The following is an 18,993-nucleotide window of genomic DNA, read 5'->3' on the forward strand; positions in this document are numbered from 1 at the left end:
AGGCTGGGGATCAGTTTGTTTGCTGCCCTTTGTATTCTTTCAATCCTGCTAATATCTTTCACTCAGTGTGGGGACCCTACTGTTGATGCATATTCCAGCCTTGGACAAGTTAGGGTTTCTAAGAGTTTTTTTTTTTTTTTTTTCATTATCTCATCATCCATTTAACGAAAAGACACTAATCTTCTGCAGCAGTCTGTATATCTCTCTCACAATCCTGCTGATATGTCTGTCAGGTGATAGGTTTTCTTTTATCAAGACTCCCAAATCTTTCTTCTCTTTTGCTTTTGTAATTGATTCACATACCAAAGAATAGTTCAAATATGGTCTTTTCCAGCTATTGCCCATTTCCAGTACTTTGTATTTTATGGTATTGCAATTCATCTTCCATTCTTGACTCCCTGCAAAAATTGTGTCTAGATCTTTTTGCATTAGTTTACAGTCCTCCTCATTTTTCTCTCCTCTCGTGATTTTTGTATCATCTACAAAGTTGTTAGCATAGCTTGATGTACCTTTCATCATGCCAATGACATAGTTTCCCTTACATTAATGTTATACTTTATAAGCTTCATTTCATATATACTACACATGCATAAAGAACAATAGTGAAACAATACACGGAACAATACTTCTTTTATTAATCCAAACATAAAAAGGATACATGGTGCAATATTAATAGTGCACTAGCATACCATACATAGGTGTTTTATTTCCATGTATCATGCAGTGATCAATTTTTAGTATTAGTATTCATGTCCAGTGCAGTACTCATCTAGCGCCAGTATAGTGACAGTGTGTACTTCACTAATCCCGAGTATGTCACACCCACACTGTCCAGCTGCACCCTATGCATGACCAAACACAGGGTTTTTTGACCCTACGACATTTGTCGCCTCTGCAGGACTACTTAGTGTGAATGTATATGCCCCTACCTACCACTCGACAGCATGTACGCAAGACCATTGCCATGGAAGCTGCAGGGAATGTAGACATAATGCAACTACTCCAGCACCTCGATGAGAAATGATGTCAAGATGCTGAACAATGTGCAGAGGAGAGACGGGAATGCCAGGAAGATAGAAAGGAGTTGAGAGAATTGCTGATGGCCCTTTCTGGTCAGCAGCCACCGGTGGCATCATCAGAGACATCACTGCCCACTACACCCACTCCCAAACACACCCCACCCACCAAGGTCGTCATCCAAACTCTAGCCCCACAACAACCGAATGTTACAAGGTTTTCTTGAGTGGAGACTGAGTTGGACTGACTATGCTACTATGGCCTATAGAAACAGTACATCTAACTCCGCTTGTGTCTTTCACTGGAGGTATGTCACACATTGAAATTCCACCTCCAGATTCCTGATGACACTACATCTCCTATAGAGGGTGTACTAGACGCTTTAGAGGCCCATGTCAAAAACCAAACCAACAAAGCACTTCGCAGGAGGGACCTCTTTAGCTGCAAGCAGGAGGTGAGTCATTTTATAACTTTCACTTCAGGGTGAAACATCTAGCCGAGGCCGTCGACATATGGAAGTCAGACCACACAATGTGAGGAGACACAGATGAAACAATTGCTGCTAATGGGTTTGCGCGGCCAAGAACTCATTCAAAAGCTTATCGGTACCATCTCCTCTCGTTCCCTTGACGAGATTGTTCAGCAGTGCTATGTCCTCGAGGCAGTTCGTCACACAGCATCTGCCACCGTTTCTCCAAAGAAAACTGTCCATGTCTCAATACAAAGATGGAAAGAAGCATAAACATAATCCATCAGAGACACCTATGCCACCCATGGACGAATGCTTCAACTGCACCAGGTCCCATGAAACAGGAAATTACCCGGCAACGAACTCCAAGTGTCGTAACTGTGGCAAATTAGGCCATTGGGCACGTACGCCGCGTTGTCCAGTCATAAACGCCAACTGTCGCAGCTGCGAGAAAAAGGGCATTATGACCAATGTCGTTTGGAGTTTAGAACCACTGGGAGCGGTACAATTAATCAAGAGCCTGTGCACAAGTCCAGTGGATCGACTCCAGATTCCAGGGTGAGTGGAGCTAAACGAGTCCATTCCTCCTCACGTGCCCCCTCATCGCCCTCTCCTCCCATCACGGTCAGCGTCGTTACACACAAGGGAATGGCCACTCTATCCATGCTACCGGATACGGGTGCCGATGTGACGATAATTGGTTCTAAACACCTCAACCACCTTGGCCTATCCGTGAGCGACTATAACCCACCGCCTAATGACTCTAGGTACACGGCGGATGGCTCACCTATGATGCCAGCCCTCGGATCGGTGCTGGCAAAGGTTACGGTGAAGAACAAGACTGCGAAAGTGTGGATGGACGTCCACGATGGTATACCAGTTCCACTTGTCATACCAGGCCCGTAGGGAATAGGCGTTAATCCCCAACCGATTCCCACAACCTATTTCGCAGGTGACACATGGGAGTGTTCGGACGAAAGCCGGCGCAACACTACTGGACTGCGGCGTTACCCCTCAGCTGCCATCACCCCCCTCACCCGGACCCCCCTCCCCCTTCGTCAGTCTCCGTCCCACCACTTCCCCTCACGGCAAGTGCGACCCCTGCTCAAGCCAGGGCACACTTTATCACGGAATTTATCAACTTGCAGATTACGAAGGCAGACTTATACGTATCACCCCTCAAGCCTATGTCAGGGCCGCCAATGAGGATTCACCTACGGGAGGATGCACAGCCATTCACCATCCATACCCCTTGACAGATCCTACTGGCCTTTCATGAAGATGTGAAGACTGAGTTAGAGTCGATGGTAGTTCAGGGCATCTTCACACCTGCCGGTGACGACCCGTCACCATGGTGCCATCCACTCGTAGCTGTATCTAAACCTAACGGTGGCGTGCACATTACCACCGACCTGTCCAAGTTAAACAGTCAGGTATCATGCCCCGCCCACCCCTCACCCACACCCTTTGCCGTGGACCCACAGGCACGGTACTTCACCACCATTGACGCCATTCATGGATATTGGCAAATGGAGCTGGCTGAGCAAGACCAACCACTCAATACATTTATAACGCCATAAGCCCGCTACAAGTACTTACGTGGTCCAATGGGTTTCGCGGCAACAGGTGATGCCTTCTGCCTCCAAGGAGACATGACACTACAGGCTGTCCTCAGTTGTGTGAAGGTTGTAGACGACGTCCTTCTATATGACAAGGATTAACTCACCTACCTTTACCATGTCAACACTGTGTTGGCCAGGTGCAGAGCGAGTGGCATCACTCTCAGTACCAAGAAGTTCATCCTTTCTGCCCCTATTGTGATATCATGTGGATTCGTCCTGTCCACCAATGGGATTGCCGCGGACCCAGAGAAAGTATGAGCCATCGCGGATTTCCCCATACCAGCCAACATTGCTGATCTCAGGTCATTTATGGACTTAGTCAACCAGCTAGCGTTTTCTTTTTATATATCCGCAGCTGCCCAACCTTTAAGATGCCTAATGAACCCGCTGCGTGCATTTACGTGGACTGCAGACCACGACGAAGAATTCCACAAGGTCAGAGAGTCCTTGTCAAGTTCACCACATCTGGCAATGTACGACCTTCACCTGCCCACCACTTTCCAGACCGACGCCTCACGCTTAAACGGCATTGGCTACGCTCTGCTGCAGGACCTCCGAGGAGGTCACCTCCGTCTGGTTCAATGTGGGTCTCGTCTCCTAACTGATGCAAAGACGTGTTATGTCACTATCAAGGTGGAGATGTTAGCGACGGTATGGGCGGTGTGCAAATAGAGTTACTACCTGAAAGGACTTCAGAACTTCGAACATGTGACATACCACAGCCCGCTCATACCTATACTGAATCAATATACCCTCAACGCTGTGGAGAGCCCTGACCTGCAGCGCCTCAAGGGAAAACTGTCGCCATACGTGTTGATGGCACGATGGCGTGAGGGCAAAACGCTGTGCATTCCTGACGCGTTGTCCCGTCACCCAGTCGACCACCCAAGCAGCAACGACGATATGCTTCATGAGCCATGTAATCACTCGCTCATCATCATATCTTGTCGCACCAGAACCGTGTCCATATAAGGGCAGTTTCATTTGCTTCCCTAAGGTCTTGGTCGGAGCAATGGGGACTCAATGGACATTCCCGGAGGACATGGACCATCGTCTGTACTTCGCCACAGGGACATTGGGGGCTATTGGAGTATCCCCACTTGTGTTGATTTTCTCTCGTTTTGCCCACCTTGGCTCTTCCTCTGTTTAAGGTAACCCAGTCCATCCTGGTTAGGTTTGCTCCTGGGGGCAAGGTCTCGTTTGGGCATGGTATGGCCTCGTTTGGCCCAGATTGTCATATTCCTGCCAACATTCTAGTCTATGGGCCACAGCTTGGGTTGGATCTAGTCCCTCCACCGTCATGAAGCTTTGGCGGGACTTCAGTCTCTGTCCAACCTGAAGGTGACCGTATAGTGGATGCCTGGGATCATTTTGTTGTATATATTTTTCTATCTCGGTAATTATTTCGCGCCGAATGTGGGGAGGTGGAATCCCTGCCAGTCTGTAGATAGTATGTAATGGCGTTGGTTTTAGGGTACCTTTAATTATTCGACACGACCTGTTCAGTTCTGGATCTATTTTCGCTAAGCCCAATGCACAGCCTGCGGCAGGAGATATCAAGATGGAGGAAGTTCAACAGGAAGCACGTGCAGACGAGATGTACACCAGGCTGCTCGAACGCGTGCATCACGGCTTTCACAACCATCGATACGACCTTCATTCGTCACCCCTACCCCTCTGGAAGATTTGCGATGAACTCTACTGTGACATCGACCTAGTTCTCCACGGTCCACGCGTCATAGTACCCGTAGCGTTCCGCAAATCTGTGCTGACACGCCTGCATGACAGCCCTCGTGGAATCGAGGTCACTAAGCGCCGTGCGTGGCAGACAGTGTTCTGGCCAGTCATTAACGCCGACATCACGAACGTCGTGCGCGCCTGTGACGGCTCCCAGACGCTACTGCCCAGCCAGCAGTAGGAGGAATACTCAAACGACAACAACCCAACAAGATCATTCGAGTCACTGTCAGCAGACCACTTTTCAATAGCGAGGAAGGCATTCCGCGTCATCGTATGTCGGGCTGACCCGTCGTCATCCCAAGTGGCAGGGACACTGCTACCGCCACTATACGCCACTTCAGGAGCTACTTCCATGACTTGGGTGTCCCCGTGCACCACATGACCGACGGAGGACCCCAGTTTGAGTCGCGCCTTCCTGACACGCTTGGGAGTAAAATATGTGGTGGCATCACCCCATTACCCGCAGCACAATGACCACGCCAAAGCGGTGGTCAAATCAAATACCTTATAATGAAGGTCGCTCCCTCTGGTAAAATTGACTGCGAGGAGTTTGATCGAGGCTTGATTGTGATATGGAACACCCCGAACCACACTGGTCGATCCCCAGTTCAAATTTTGTATGGGCGTCCCTTCCGTACATGTGTCTTAGCACACCCTGCGTCATTCAGCTAGGAATGGTAGATTGAACCAGACGAATGTGACCGCCGTGCACAGGCACAGGAAGTCACGACCTGCAACAACCAGTGCGTTCGCACACCACCTGTCCTTGACGTCAACCAGCAGGTCTTACTGCAAGAACCCACATCCAAGATTTGCGACAAAGTGGGCTTGGTGATAGCGCGCGGCAGGCCATGCCGTTACCACATTCACCCACTGAGCACCCATCTCCTATGGCCTAACAGAAGCCACTTGCGATCAGCAGTATTCGTCGCACATGACTCTGCACCTGTTGTAGATCAGCCCCTACCTCCAAATCCTCGCCTTTCCAGCCGCCTCAGAGCCAAGGCTGGGAATAAGCTGAGCAAATCAGCTTAAAAGGGGGTAAAGAGGTGTACGACACAGATATTGGACATTGTACACCTAGAAACAGCGGTGCCCCAAGCACCGTGTAAACCACTGCCCTAATGGACATCATTGACCATGCATAAGGCCTCATGAATGGTACATAAAAGACCATGCTCTATAAACTATATTCATATTTCAGTTTCCAGTACATTAATGTTATACTTTATAAGCCTCATTTCACATGTACTATGTATGCATGAAGAACTATAGTGAAACAATAAGTGGGACAACACTTCTTTTATTAACCCAAACATAAGAAAAATACATGAGGTATTTATCAAAAGCCTTCTTTAGGTTGAGGTACACACAGTCCACCTACCCCTCTCTCTCTTTCAACACATCAATCACTCTCATATAAGCTTAAGTTTCAACAGCATACATGACTTTCCAGATCTGAAACCAAACAGACTGTCAGAATGTTCATCTCTTCAAGATATGTGGTCCAATTAATCTTTCACAAAATTTTCACATAATTTCACTAATGTGTTGGTCAGTGATCCTGGCCTGTAATGTATTGGTGTCTCCTACCTTTGTGAATTGGCACCACATTAGCCCTTTTCCAATCAAGTGGCACTGTGGCTTCTTTTTAAGAACTTACTATAAGACTGTGAATCTTGCCCACCAGTTGTTCCCTATATTCATTAAGTATCCAGTTTGAGATCCCACCAGGTCTTTATCACTTCTATCTATATAGCTCCCTTGTGCTTCCCTTGCTTTCCTCCTGTCATGATCTGGCATGTTGTTTTTGATTTGCTGTATCAAATCTGGTCATGATTCAATCAGTTCTATCAATCCAATTGCCAACGTGCTTTATACCTTTTGTTGGGAGTTTTTCTTTCTTACACCAAATATGAAATAAAGGCAAAATACAAAATATAACTACTTTACTTACATAATATAAAATATGTACAGAGTGAACTTATAAGATATGAGGGGCTTGAACAAGGATACAAATGTGTTGACACAGCACACAACTCTCTTTTTATATGTAGGGGACATACAAGTGCCAATGACAGGTGCCATTTTGCTGTATCTATAGACATAGTCTATATTCCTATATACCTGGCTTCACACAATCTTTCCACTTCTTTATTTTTGAGTGAAGAAGGTTTACAATTTATCATTTGCTATCTATCTGAATCTTGCTAAGAACTAATTGTGATTTGTGATGGCACTACTTTCCTATGCCATCATTGTTGTATTGACCCTTGACCCTTCACTGCAAATGGATTCATTTGTGTACTTTTCTGCCGTACTCTGCAGCAATTTTCCTGTAACTGATCATGTATCATAAGTTACCTAATATCATAGTCCTATATCTCATTATCCAGCTTAAGATAGCTTATTAGTGGTTGAATTCAACATCAGTTTATGTATTGGCACCATAAGATAGCTAGTAAGGGCAGTTATAACTGTTATAATGTTATATAACTCTAGTAGGTATATGTGGACTAACATTACCTAACACAACTTACATAAGCTACTGCATTACCCTTTCATATCTTAGTTTGTGTCATGTTGTGACACATCATGAAACATCATGACACTCCAATAAATTGCTCTCTTTCGTATATTGGAAACTTTTATTCATTATATCTGCCTGAGCTGAGGACTCCTCAAAGACCTCACCACCCACTATAAACTTTATAATTACTTCCCTGTATCTCAATTTACCATTTATAAACCTGTAAAACAGTTTCAACAGCACCTCTTTCAAAAGTTATTACTTCTTCTCTTCCTCCATGTTCTCCAATCCATCTCCCAGGCCCGGTTTTTTTTTTTTTTTTTTTTTTTTTTTTTTTTTTTTTTTTTTTTTTTTTTTTTTTTTTTTTTTTTTTTATCTCACACCTTTTGTTGAACCAGTTTTGTTTCTGCTTCTTTCTTCCCCTAACGTTTGGCATGTTTGTTCACTCCTCAGTTGTAAATGCCAAGGAAGATTTTCCATTTCCTTATTATCCCTGTGGTATTCATGAATTCCTCCCAGTCTGCTTTTTCAAAGAATTTCTTCAACACTAAATAATCTCCTGTCACAGACTAGCACTTGTATTTGTGCTGACGTATCAAGCCTAGCCGTGATTTGATTCAGTTCCTTCAATCCAGTAGCTAGTGTGTCTATTTGCCTTTTAAAGGATTTTCTGTCTGTATTCCTTGATTTTCTCTCTCAACTTCTCTACTCTAGTACCTTCTAGTTTTACTTGGTTTGGTTGTTGTTGTTGTTGTCGTTCCCTAGACTGTCTGTCCAAGCAGTCCCGTCTCCCCAAGGAATGCCACAGCCGAAACTGGGTTTTCCCACAAATCTTTTATTGAGTGTATGTTGTGTTGTTTGCATGCATGATTGTGTATACAGACGCTCCTCTACTTACGTTCATTCGTTTTACATTTTTTCGATTTTACGTTTGAACTGACTGTAAAAAAATATATATTTGAGCGAATTTTTTAGTTTAGCACACTCTCCGTAGTTCAAACGATTACAAAGGATTACAAAGGCGGAGCATGCCGACAGGAGACCTTTTGATCCATATCTAGGTCGGATGCAAAAAAAAAAAAAAAACATACATATATATACATATACATACATACACACATACATACATATCATATTTAATAATAAATTAAAACTATAATAATGTAAAAATAACATAAAATAAAATACATAAATAAATGCATAGGTATAGTTGAATAACAAACAGGTAAATAGTAAATGATTATAAATTGACATATAACTAATAATAAATGAAAATCAGACAGACAAATTATAACAAAACAAAAAACAAATAATATAACATAAATTATAATCATTACAGCATCTTACTTAGGTATTTATCTAAATGATTCTTAAAGCTTTGAACTTAACTACATTGCACTACCTGTGCAGGAAGTTTATTCCATTCATTAACTACACGGTTGGCAAAGTTGTTTCTACCTACTTCCAAATTGAATCTATTTCCGGACAGTTTGAGACCATTGTTTCTTGTCTGATTCTCATTCAATGTGAAAATTTGGTCACTTTTGATGTTGTCAATTCCCTTTAAAATCTTAAAGACCTGTATCAAGTCACCTCTGAGTCTACGCTTTTTTAGGGAAAACAGATTCATGTGCTTAAGTCGATTTTCGTATGATTTATTTTTGATATTTGGAATCAGTTTTGTGGCTCGCCGTTGTACTTTTTCCAGTCTGTCAATGTCTTTAATGAGATTCGGTGACCATACGGAAACAGCATATTCCAAATGTGGACGAACTAACGATTTATATAGCTTGTTAATGAGTGATGGACTTTTGAAATCAAAAGATCGCGCAATCAATCCCAGAATCTTATTTGCTTTCTCAGAGGCTGAAATACACTGCTTGGATGATTTGAGGTCGTTACTGATAATTACGCCGAGATCTTTTTCACTATCCACTTTTGTTAACGAATTTCCAAATAACTTGTAATCGTACTTACTGTTATTTTTTACCTATGTGCATTACCTTGCATTTACTTGTGTTAAATTTCATTAGCCACTTTTCAGACCATTGCTGTAATTGATCTAAATCTTCTTGAATATCTTACTTACACATGACGCTGTGTCCATTGTTTACATTGCACAAACGACAGACTGAAAGTGCCTTGCCTCATCCTCCTCATCCTCCTCCCCTCCTCCTCCACCATCTCAATTTATGTTGCTTGAATTAAAATTTATTTGAAATTAATGTTATTATTTTACAATGTTATGTGTATAATTAATGATTTAGGGGTGTTTTGTAAGATACGGTAATAGAATTTACGGATGTATAGTACAGTAACAACTTACATTCATTTTCAACTTACATTCGGCCATTCGGAACATAACTAAAACGTAAGTTGAGAAGCGTCTGTAATGCAGTCTTCCATTATGTGATGTATGGTATGGGGTGAAGTGTTACATCCTGGGCAGCTGTTCACAATGCAGTCATCCAGCCTCTTCTGGTAGCTTAGAAGTGCTGGGTGGTGGCCGCACCGCAGTCTGGCCAGGTGGACTCTGTCCTTTCATGGGAGAGAGGATTCAGAAGGGTGGATATCAGGGGGTCTGGCATGCAGCAGTGTGTTGTCTTTCAGTGTGTTAATGGAGCAGTGAGTGATATAATTATGAATATGTTTCCGGAGGCTGGTATTTGGTGGTTGTGGAGGAAGAGAAGAGAGTATCTGTGTGTGATACAGGTCTTTGGGTGTTGTTTTAATGTTTCTTGGTGTGTGTGGGTGTTCTGCTATGTAGTGTAGTGGGTGTGATGTGTTTGTGGTGGCTGCGGCAAGTGTTTGTGTGCCTCTCATGTCGAGGTGGTCCTTGACTTTGAGGACTTTTGTTTCATGGTGTAAATGGTCTATAGGTGTTGTATTTGTACAGCCTGTAATTGTTTTTAGGGCGTTGTTTGTATGATTTGAAGGGTGTTGTGGTGTGTCTCACTGAGATTAGGAGCCCATGCAGGACTCACATAATTCATCACTGAGTGTATGCATTGTTTGTATATTATTGAATTAGTTTCTTTGTTTTGTCCAAATGTTGTTCCAGCGATTGACTTAAGTGCGTTAAGTCTAGGTGTGCATTTGTTTTTTATGTTTGTGAGGTGTTGTTTGAAAGACATGGACGTATCGTATGTTACACCAAGAATTTTCGGTGTGTTTGTGTGTGGTATTAGAGTGTTGTTGATGTAGAGATGAGGTATGTATTTGTGTTCTTTTGTCCAGTTGGTGAGAAGTGTTGCTGTAGATTTGGTAGGAGCTATTTTGAGTCTGTTTGTGATGAACCATGTGTTGAGTGTATCAAGGTATGGCTGGATTATTTCTGCAGCTTTGTCTGTGTTATGATGTGTGCATGTGATTGTTATGTCATCTGCGTAGGAAGAGATTTGTATTTCTGAGGTGTCTGGTGTGGGTAAGTCATGTATGTATAGATTAAAGAGCATGGGGGATAGAACAGAGCCCTGTGGTACTCCATTCTTAATGTTTCTGATGTGTGATGATTGGCAATTATATGACACGTAAGCATTCCTACCTGCCAGATAATTGGCCAGCCATCTTTTGGTGTTATTGTGCATGTCTGTGTTATATATTTTATTGGTTAGGTTGTGACGGGGGATAGCATCAAAAGCTTTACTAATGTCTAATGTTATAAGAAGTGTTCTGTGGTGGGGCCTATCTGAATTGATGCTATCTAAAATTCTTTGTGTGAGGTTTATCAGAAGAGTGTTTGTGGAGTGTAGTGGCCTAAAACCGTTTTGTGAGTCAGCAAGGGGAATATGTGGTGTGACATGTTGAAGTATTAGGCGTTCAATGACTTTAGAGGGGGTGCAGAGAAGTGTGATTGGGTGGTGCGATGTTGGGTCTTTGTTCGGTTTTAGAATGGTGATTATTTTACCATGCTTCCAGATGTCGGGTATAGTGTTGTGTGAATAGCTGTAGTTTGCAATGTTTGTGAGTGCATGTATACCTTATGGTCCAATGTGTTTTAGGTGGATGTTACTTATGTTATCAGGGCCACAAGCAGATGAGTCTTCTTCTCACCATACACCAGGTAGGGCCAGTGCCCTGTCAATTGTGTTGCCTCACGAAACTTCTCCACCAGGTACGATCCTCATAAAGTTCCCCTTCTTCCACACTCTCTACTGTTGATCCTCTCGCTTCAATTGCTTCCCTCATTCCATCTCTCCATCTCTTTCTGGGTCTTCCTACCGGCCTCTTCCCTCTTGGATTCCATCGATAATATTCAGCAGGGTACCTTTCTTGACTCATCCTCATGATGTGTCCATACCATCTCAGTTTACTTCTTTCTACAAATTCTAATATTGATTCGATGTCCAGTTCATCTCTGATATCCTCATTTTTTAAGCGATCTCTTCTTGTTACTCCCTTTATCAATCGCAACATTCTCATCTCTGCTGCCTGTATCTTGCTCTTTAATCTCATTGTTAGTGTCCAGGTCTCTGAGCCATATGTTAATACTGGTTTTAGTATCGTCTTGTATATGATGACTTTAACTTTTGATAGTATGAGTCTGTCTTCTAGTAGTGGATACATTAATCTTAGATTATTTGTATATTTTTCGATTCTGCTTGTTATTTCTTTCTCCATATAACACCTCTCATTTATTTGAACTCCCAAGTACTAAAAATCTTCCACTTGTTTCAATTGTATTCCATCTATTTCTATCTCAATATCATCTTTCTCTCTCGCCACCATCATTACTTTAGTTTTATTTGCATTTATCATTCTTGCTTTTTTCAATTCTTCATTCCATGCATTCAGGGTATCCTGCAATTTTGTACGAGACTTTGCGATTATCGCAATATCATCTGCATATGCCAATGTAGTACCTCTCCCCCAAGTCTCAACCTCTTCATGCTCCTGTCCATGCACAACACAAACAGTAAAGGAGATATCACACCACCCTGTCTTACACCCTCAGTTACGTCAAACCAGTTATCCTCTCTTAGCTGGGTCCTTACCACACTGACATTATTTCTGTAAAGGCTCTTTATAGCTCTAATTAATGAGGGTTCTATCATATATGTTGGGTCTTCTAAAGTATCCCATATTTCATTCCTTGGTAACCTGTCAAATGCTTTTTCTAGATCTACAAAAGCGATGTACACATGTTGGTCCCACTCCCAGTTCTTTTCTATTATCATCTTCAGTGTGAATATTGCATCCGTTGTTCCTCTCTGGGGTCTAAATACATATTGTCCTTCTTCCAGCTTGTCCTCAACTATTATTCTTAATCTCTTCTCTAGTACTCTTTCATATATCTTCCCCACTTGTGACAGCAGTGTTACTCCTCTATAGTTCCTACATTTGGTGCGATCACCTTTCTTAAAAATTTTACAAATAATTGCCTTCCCCCAATCAGCTGGCACTCTACCTTCATTCCAGGCAATGTTAAAAACTCTGGTTAGCCACTTAACTATATCTTCATTTCCCTTCAGTAGTTCGACTGGTAGATGAGTGCTTGAGATTATGTATTATGTGTTTTGTCTGACTGTCTATGAAGGGTGAGTCTAAGTCTGTGGGAAAGTCTTTCTTACGTCGAATAGTGCGTCAGTCATCAGGGTGAGAAGTGAGATGGCTTGTCTGTGCAAAATGATTTATGAGTGTGTTTGCTTGTTGTCTGTTGAGGGTAGATTGTTGTTGTGATTATTGCTGCGTGAGAGCGTGTTGTGTTACTGTTGGATAGTGTAATGCTGTTGAGTGTTTTGTACAATTTGCTGGTGTTTGTTTTGTGATCAAGTGTGTTGATAAAGTTTTGCCAATTTTGTGTTTTTTGTTTGTGTATTTTATTGGCAATCACAGTGTTTAGTGTTTGTATTTGGTCTGCTATGTTTGAGGGATAGGTGTGGGGGTATTGTGTTTAAGTGTGTCTCGTTGTCTGATGAGGCCTTGGATTTCTGGTGTGAAGTTGGGGTTGTGTGATTTTCTTTTGCCTCTAGGGATGTATCTCTTGTCTGCATTTTGTATGATTGTATTAAAAGTGTGCACAGCATTGTTTATGTTTGTGATTTGTATACTGTTAAGTGTTTCAAAATGTTGTTCTGTCTCTTCAGTAAAAGCTTCCCAGTTAGCTCTCTTGTAATTGGTGTATGTGTGTCTGTGGCCAACTGGGGTGCATCTTGTTTTGGTGGTGATGATGATTGGAAGGTGGTCAGAACCAAGGATTCCGACCACTCTCCATGATGTTGTTGGGGTTAGGCAGGGGGAGCAGAAGGTGATATCAGGAGAGGAGGGAGTGTAGAGGGCTTGGTGTGGGATATGTGTATGATTATGTGTGTTGTTCATGATAGTCAATGAGTCAAACTGAGTCTGTATATCAAGCCCTCTGTCTGTGTCAGGGTTGTCAACATACCAGGCAGACGACTTGGCGTTGAAGTCACCACCCATGATCAGGTTGGGGATTGAGGCTAGTTGGCTAAATTGAGGTCTGAAGGTGTTTGGAACTGTGGGGGATGATTGGGGGGGAATGTACATGTTAACTATTGTCAGTGTTGATTTGTTGCCTGTGCGGATTCAAATGGATTGGATTTCTGTAGTGTTATCTGTGGTAGGGAGGAGAATTTTGGTTGTGGCACTTGTGTCCACAAAACAGATGGAGTGGTGGATCAGGGTGATGAGTCCACCGCCATTGCCATCGGTCCGGTCTTGTCTGATGGTGGTGTAATTATGAAATGATGGTGTTTTGTGTGAGTGTCTTAGTTTTGTTTCTTGTATAATTGCAATGTGTATGTTGTGTTGTTTAAGAAAGTGTTCGAGTTCATGTTTTTTCGTGTTAATACCGTCAATGTTGTGTTGTAATATGTTGATGTTGTGTGTTCTGTATGTGTTGTATGTTGCCGTTTGGGGTTGAGGTTGGGGTGTTAATGGGGAAGGTATAGGATCTGGGTTAGAGGGGGAAAGGAGAGATTGGGGACAAAGGAAGGGGAGTACTGATTGGGGATAAGGGCAAAGGGAAATTGGGAGTGGGTAAGGGTGCTGGCTGTGGTTGAGGAGGTGGGAGTGGGGTTACTGGAGGGCAGGTAGAACATGTCCAAGTGTTTGTGTATTGGTTTGTGTCAGCAAGTGTTGTACAAGTGAGGTGGGCCCAGTTTTTGCACATATTGCACTGAACTGAGCCCTTTGTCTGTCTGCTCAAGGTAATGGGTTTAGAGCATGTTGGGCATGTGTATTTTGTGGTGGGCCCAGGATTGCTCTCTACATCTCCGACTAAAAGTAGAAGAAGAGGGGTGACGCCGGAAAATCATCCCTCGGTGCAGAAAAAAACGTAACATTGCATGTTGAGAAAAAGGATTGTGGTACTCCCCAAGGCAGTCGTAGCTCCTCTTGGAGATCAGTGCCACCTGCGTAGAGCTGGTGGCCAGGGCTGGTTGCCGCCGTTTAGCCCCCAACTCTTGGGGTTGGGGGGTGGTCCCACGACATAGACGCTGCGGCTCCAGGACCACCTGGTTTGGTAGTAAATCATTGTGAATTTCTCTGGTAACATTTATTCTGAGTGGGGTCGTTTCCCTAGTTACCTCATATGAGCCCATGATAGTTCCCTTTTGATACTTCTGCACTTTCTTTGAGTTGTTAACTAATTATATATATATATATATATATATATATATATATATATATATATATATATATATATATATATATATATGTATATATATATATATATATATATAGCCTTCTTCGTTTACATCTACTAAGTATGGATGACTGTTATGACTAATTAGCTTGGGGATATACTATGAGACTCGTGCTGAGGTTCTCTCTCACTGAGGTTGCGATGTATTTAGTTTGCTATGATTATAGAAATACGGGCGTGATCAAACTAACTTGTAAGTGGTGGTTAGGGTTCTCATCAAGCGTTATGGAGCTTTCTCATATCTGTCTGACTTCTCCCCGTTAAATCTTGATTAGTGGTGGGCAGGTACAGTACCGGTAAAACCGGTAACAACCTTAACGGTACTTTACCGGTAAAAATTCTGGTACCATTAAGGTTCCGTTAACCGATAAGCTATACCATAATACTCAGCAGTAAGCGCGTCTCGGCTTGGTGGTACTGACGGGACTAGTGTCCCGCTAATTTATTGGTAAACTTTTACCATTAAGTGAGTATGTACCGCTAAGGTCTCGGTAAGCATGTCTCGGTTTGGTGGTACTGACGGGACCAGTGTCATTCCGCGTCTCGCCAAACGGAAAAGGCCCATATATATATATATACTTTATATATATATATATATATCTATATATATATATATATAGATATATATATATACATACATATATATATATATATATATATATATACATATATATATATATACATATATATATATATATGTATATATATATATATGTATGTATATGTATATACAATGTATATATATATATATATATATATATATATATTTATATACATATATATATATATATATATATACTTTTTTCCTTAAGATTTTGCTTATAGCACCGGTAGGCATGTGGGGTAGGTTGGTGCTTCCCTCATCTGTTCGTGATGCAGGCAGGATTTTTATAATGATGACGTTACAAAATTTGAGTTGTGACTTCACACCATAGTAGGATGAAATTTCTTTTAAAGATTTAAGTCATAAAGACAACTCGAACTTGGGACGTCACTACTGCCTCACGAGTCTTTTACCGTTAAAATACTGGTAATCCCGGTAACGGCATTGTTTTTTACTGGTAAATCCGGTACTGAAATTAGCTGTATTTGCCCTGCACTACTCTTGATTCTCTTGAATGAATATGACGCTTTTACCCAACATAGCGTTTTCTTCTTGGCATTCCAATGAAAATCCACTTGGTTCAAGACGTCACAACCTAATAGTATATCAGCCACTAGATATGAGTCGAGCACTATGGGGATCCATTGCATAATCTCCTTTGTACTCCCTACATTAATACTAGTCCTTATTCCTACTATCTTAAGTGGATTACCTGTGACTCACAGTAATTTAGGTGGATTCCTATATTGGTTGAGTTCCCCTTTGATCCACTTCGATGCTTTTTCTAATATTAAAGTATAGCTACTCCCTGTGTCTATTAATGTTGACCTACTTCAGTGGTTATCGCCGGTGTCGATTTCTTATTTGTCAGTTACATCGATTTCTTGGGGCTAGTGTGGTATAGGCTCTCCTTTTTAACAGGACATTTCGGATCTCCCTTCCTACAACCTAGTCTCCCACAGTCAAAACAATGGTTAGGTTGTGGTTCTCTCAAACAACCTCTTAACCAATGAGAATTTGTCTGGCAGTACTGACAGTACCTAAGACGATTGTTATCTACTTGCACATTCATTCTCTTCTCTTGTTCTAATTGAAGTTCTAGCTTACGGATTCTATCTTCGAGTTCATTCATCTCACTACTATCTGTACCATGATCTATTCCTGTTGTCCCGTCTCGTGAATGGCTGTCTTTCTTTTTCCTTGTATGAAACATGCTTACTAGTGAATTGTTCTGTATGATCAGATGTTGGATCTCATTCTCTAACCTATCCATGAATTTACCAAGTAAATACCCATCTTCTAGAAAACCTTCTATCCTTTCTTTTGATTCAGTTGGTAATCCATTCTATAACTTTCTTTTGATGGTCTTATCTCTGTTCAGTAGTCTTTCGTAAGGGAATCTTGTCTCGACTACTGCATGTTGGTATTTAAATTTATGTATGAATGTTTGTGGTGATTCTATCCAGTCATACCTCATGTTCTCCAATTCCTGACATGTTTCGATCGAGGTTTATTTCAACGTTAAATTCTGTCTGTAATAATATGTGAAATGATTTCCACGAGTGCATGGCTTTCCTTTTATTTTTGGCTATTGAGTATGAGAATGGCTAATTCAAGGCTGACCCTACTCTTCGTGATTCTAACCCTTTCCTGGTCATCTTCACTACACTGTTCCACTAACTCAATGAATAAATGTAACCTAGCTGTGGCTTCAAGTCCCTGTAATTGTTCCAATGTCAGTAGGGAAATGTCTCTTGGTGTCGTGAGTGCCCTTGGTTTGTCCTCCCTTGCTGGAGTTATGGGTGTGTCTTGGGGATTCGGTGTGTATTTTTGTAATGTATCTCTCAATGCAGTTAGTGTCTCTCCTATTTCCCCATTTACCTTCTGTTCGTTTGTAGCATATGCCCCTTCTCCTTCTTCCGATTTAAACCACCATTCAGTTTTTTCGTCCATTGTTGATTAAATTCTCATAATTATGTGGTTCTATCAAAACTATACACATTGACACTCCACATTCCCCCTCAATCTCACCCCCTATTTCTATCATTTTATTTACTAATTGCCTAGGATCTATTCTGTCTTTGATGTCATTACTTCCAATCCACAAGGTGCACAAGTTGTGTCTCCATTAATGCACGGGCAAGTGGGCTTCAGGTTAGCTAATGACGTAAATCCCACTGCTGCCACAAAATATGTAGTGCCAGAATGACTACTATGAGTATATCAATGAATGGATGGGTGAGATGTATATTACGCCTTCATAACATCGTGTTCGATCAAGAGTACCACGTATGAGGGTGACAATTAATTAATTATATTTACACAATGGTGATTGGGAAAAACCTATGTTGAGTCGGATTATTTTGATTAATAACGCTGCCACCATCCCAAACACCCATATATATATATATATATATATATATATATATATATATATATATATATATATATATATATATATATATATATATATATATACAATTTGAACACAAGGCAATTCTTGAACAAACACTATTTTTTCCATTTCCCCCCCTTTAAAGCCCTTTTTGTGTTACTTATATTTGCGGAATCCAGGTTAGGTAAATTAAAGAAAATTGAAAGTTTACAATCAGCTGATTTGCTGATCTATGATATAAACTGAACTAATTGGTTGTAATAAAAATCAAATAAATCATATATGCAATATATATTCTCTGCCACAATAGACAAAGTTAATTTAAACTGTTATAAATGAACCAAATTCCATACACTTATGAAACAATTATGAACAAAAGAGGTAACATGTATGGGGGTTATAGAATTCAACACCTTAATAGCGTGAACAGAACGCATGGGTATTACGCACCTATCTGTCCTGCCACCTTTGATAAATATTTATTTTACACCTTCCTATCCTAACCTAATCCTATAATACTGGTACTCCTCGTTTAACGACCTACTCGGTTAGCGACGACGCGGAGTTACGACGGGCTTTATGACAGACGTTTAACGTAAATCTCCCGAAGTTACGACGTCGTGTACGATAATTAAGTTGGCTGAGGCAAATTTGTATGATGTTATAATTGAACTTGTACGGTGGATATTAGCTGTGAGGTAAAGTGTTCTGAAGCTTAGGTCTACATTACCATCCTGCAAGCTGCAAAAACTACCTGGGGTACAGTATATACCGGTAGTGGTAAATTTTTAGTTTCGACCATGGGGGCAATATAGCAATAGAAAATTAATTATTAATTTTGTAAATTATAATGTATCAAAGTAATATGCAATTTTGTGAGCGGAAAAAAAAGGTGCTAAAACAAATTTCGTAAGTAACGAAGTCATGTCGGACGAATGGTACACCATGTT

At 41.4% G+C, this 18,993-nt stretch overlaps 1 protein-coding gene across 18 annotated transcripts in view; it reads left to right on the top strand.

Moving 5' to 3' along the window:
* The window catches only part of LOC143017846 (dystrobrevin beta-like), a 436,897-nt gene that overhangs the window by 371,399 nt on the left and 46,505 nt on the right, over positions 1–18,993 (top strand). For 13 of the 18 annotated variants that reach the window (XR_012965709.1, XM_076172805.1, XM_076172802.1 and 10 more), the window contains one exon: positions 11,403–11,492. The exons of 4 other annotated variants lie outside the window; for them this stretch is intronic. Coding sequence is in view for 13 of the 14 variants with exons in the window: in XM_076172805.1 (XP_076028920.1) it covers positions 11,403–11,492 (90 nt within the window). In the remaining variant the exon portion in view is untranslated. The remainder of the gene's footprint in view (positions 1–11,402; positions 11,493–18,993) is intronic. One more of the 18 variants, XM_076172796.1, reaches the window with a different exon arrangement.

Source organism: Oratosquilla oratoria, chromosome 33 (genome assembly GCF_046742065.1).
Source record: "Oratosquilla oratoria isolate Oo_2021 chromosome 33, ASM4674206v1, whole genome shotgun sequence".
Classification (NCBI taxonomy): domain Eukaryota; kingdom Metazoa; phylum Arthropoda; class Malacostraca; order Stomatopoda; family Squillidae; genus Oratosquilla; species Oratosquilla oratoria.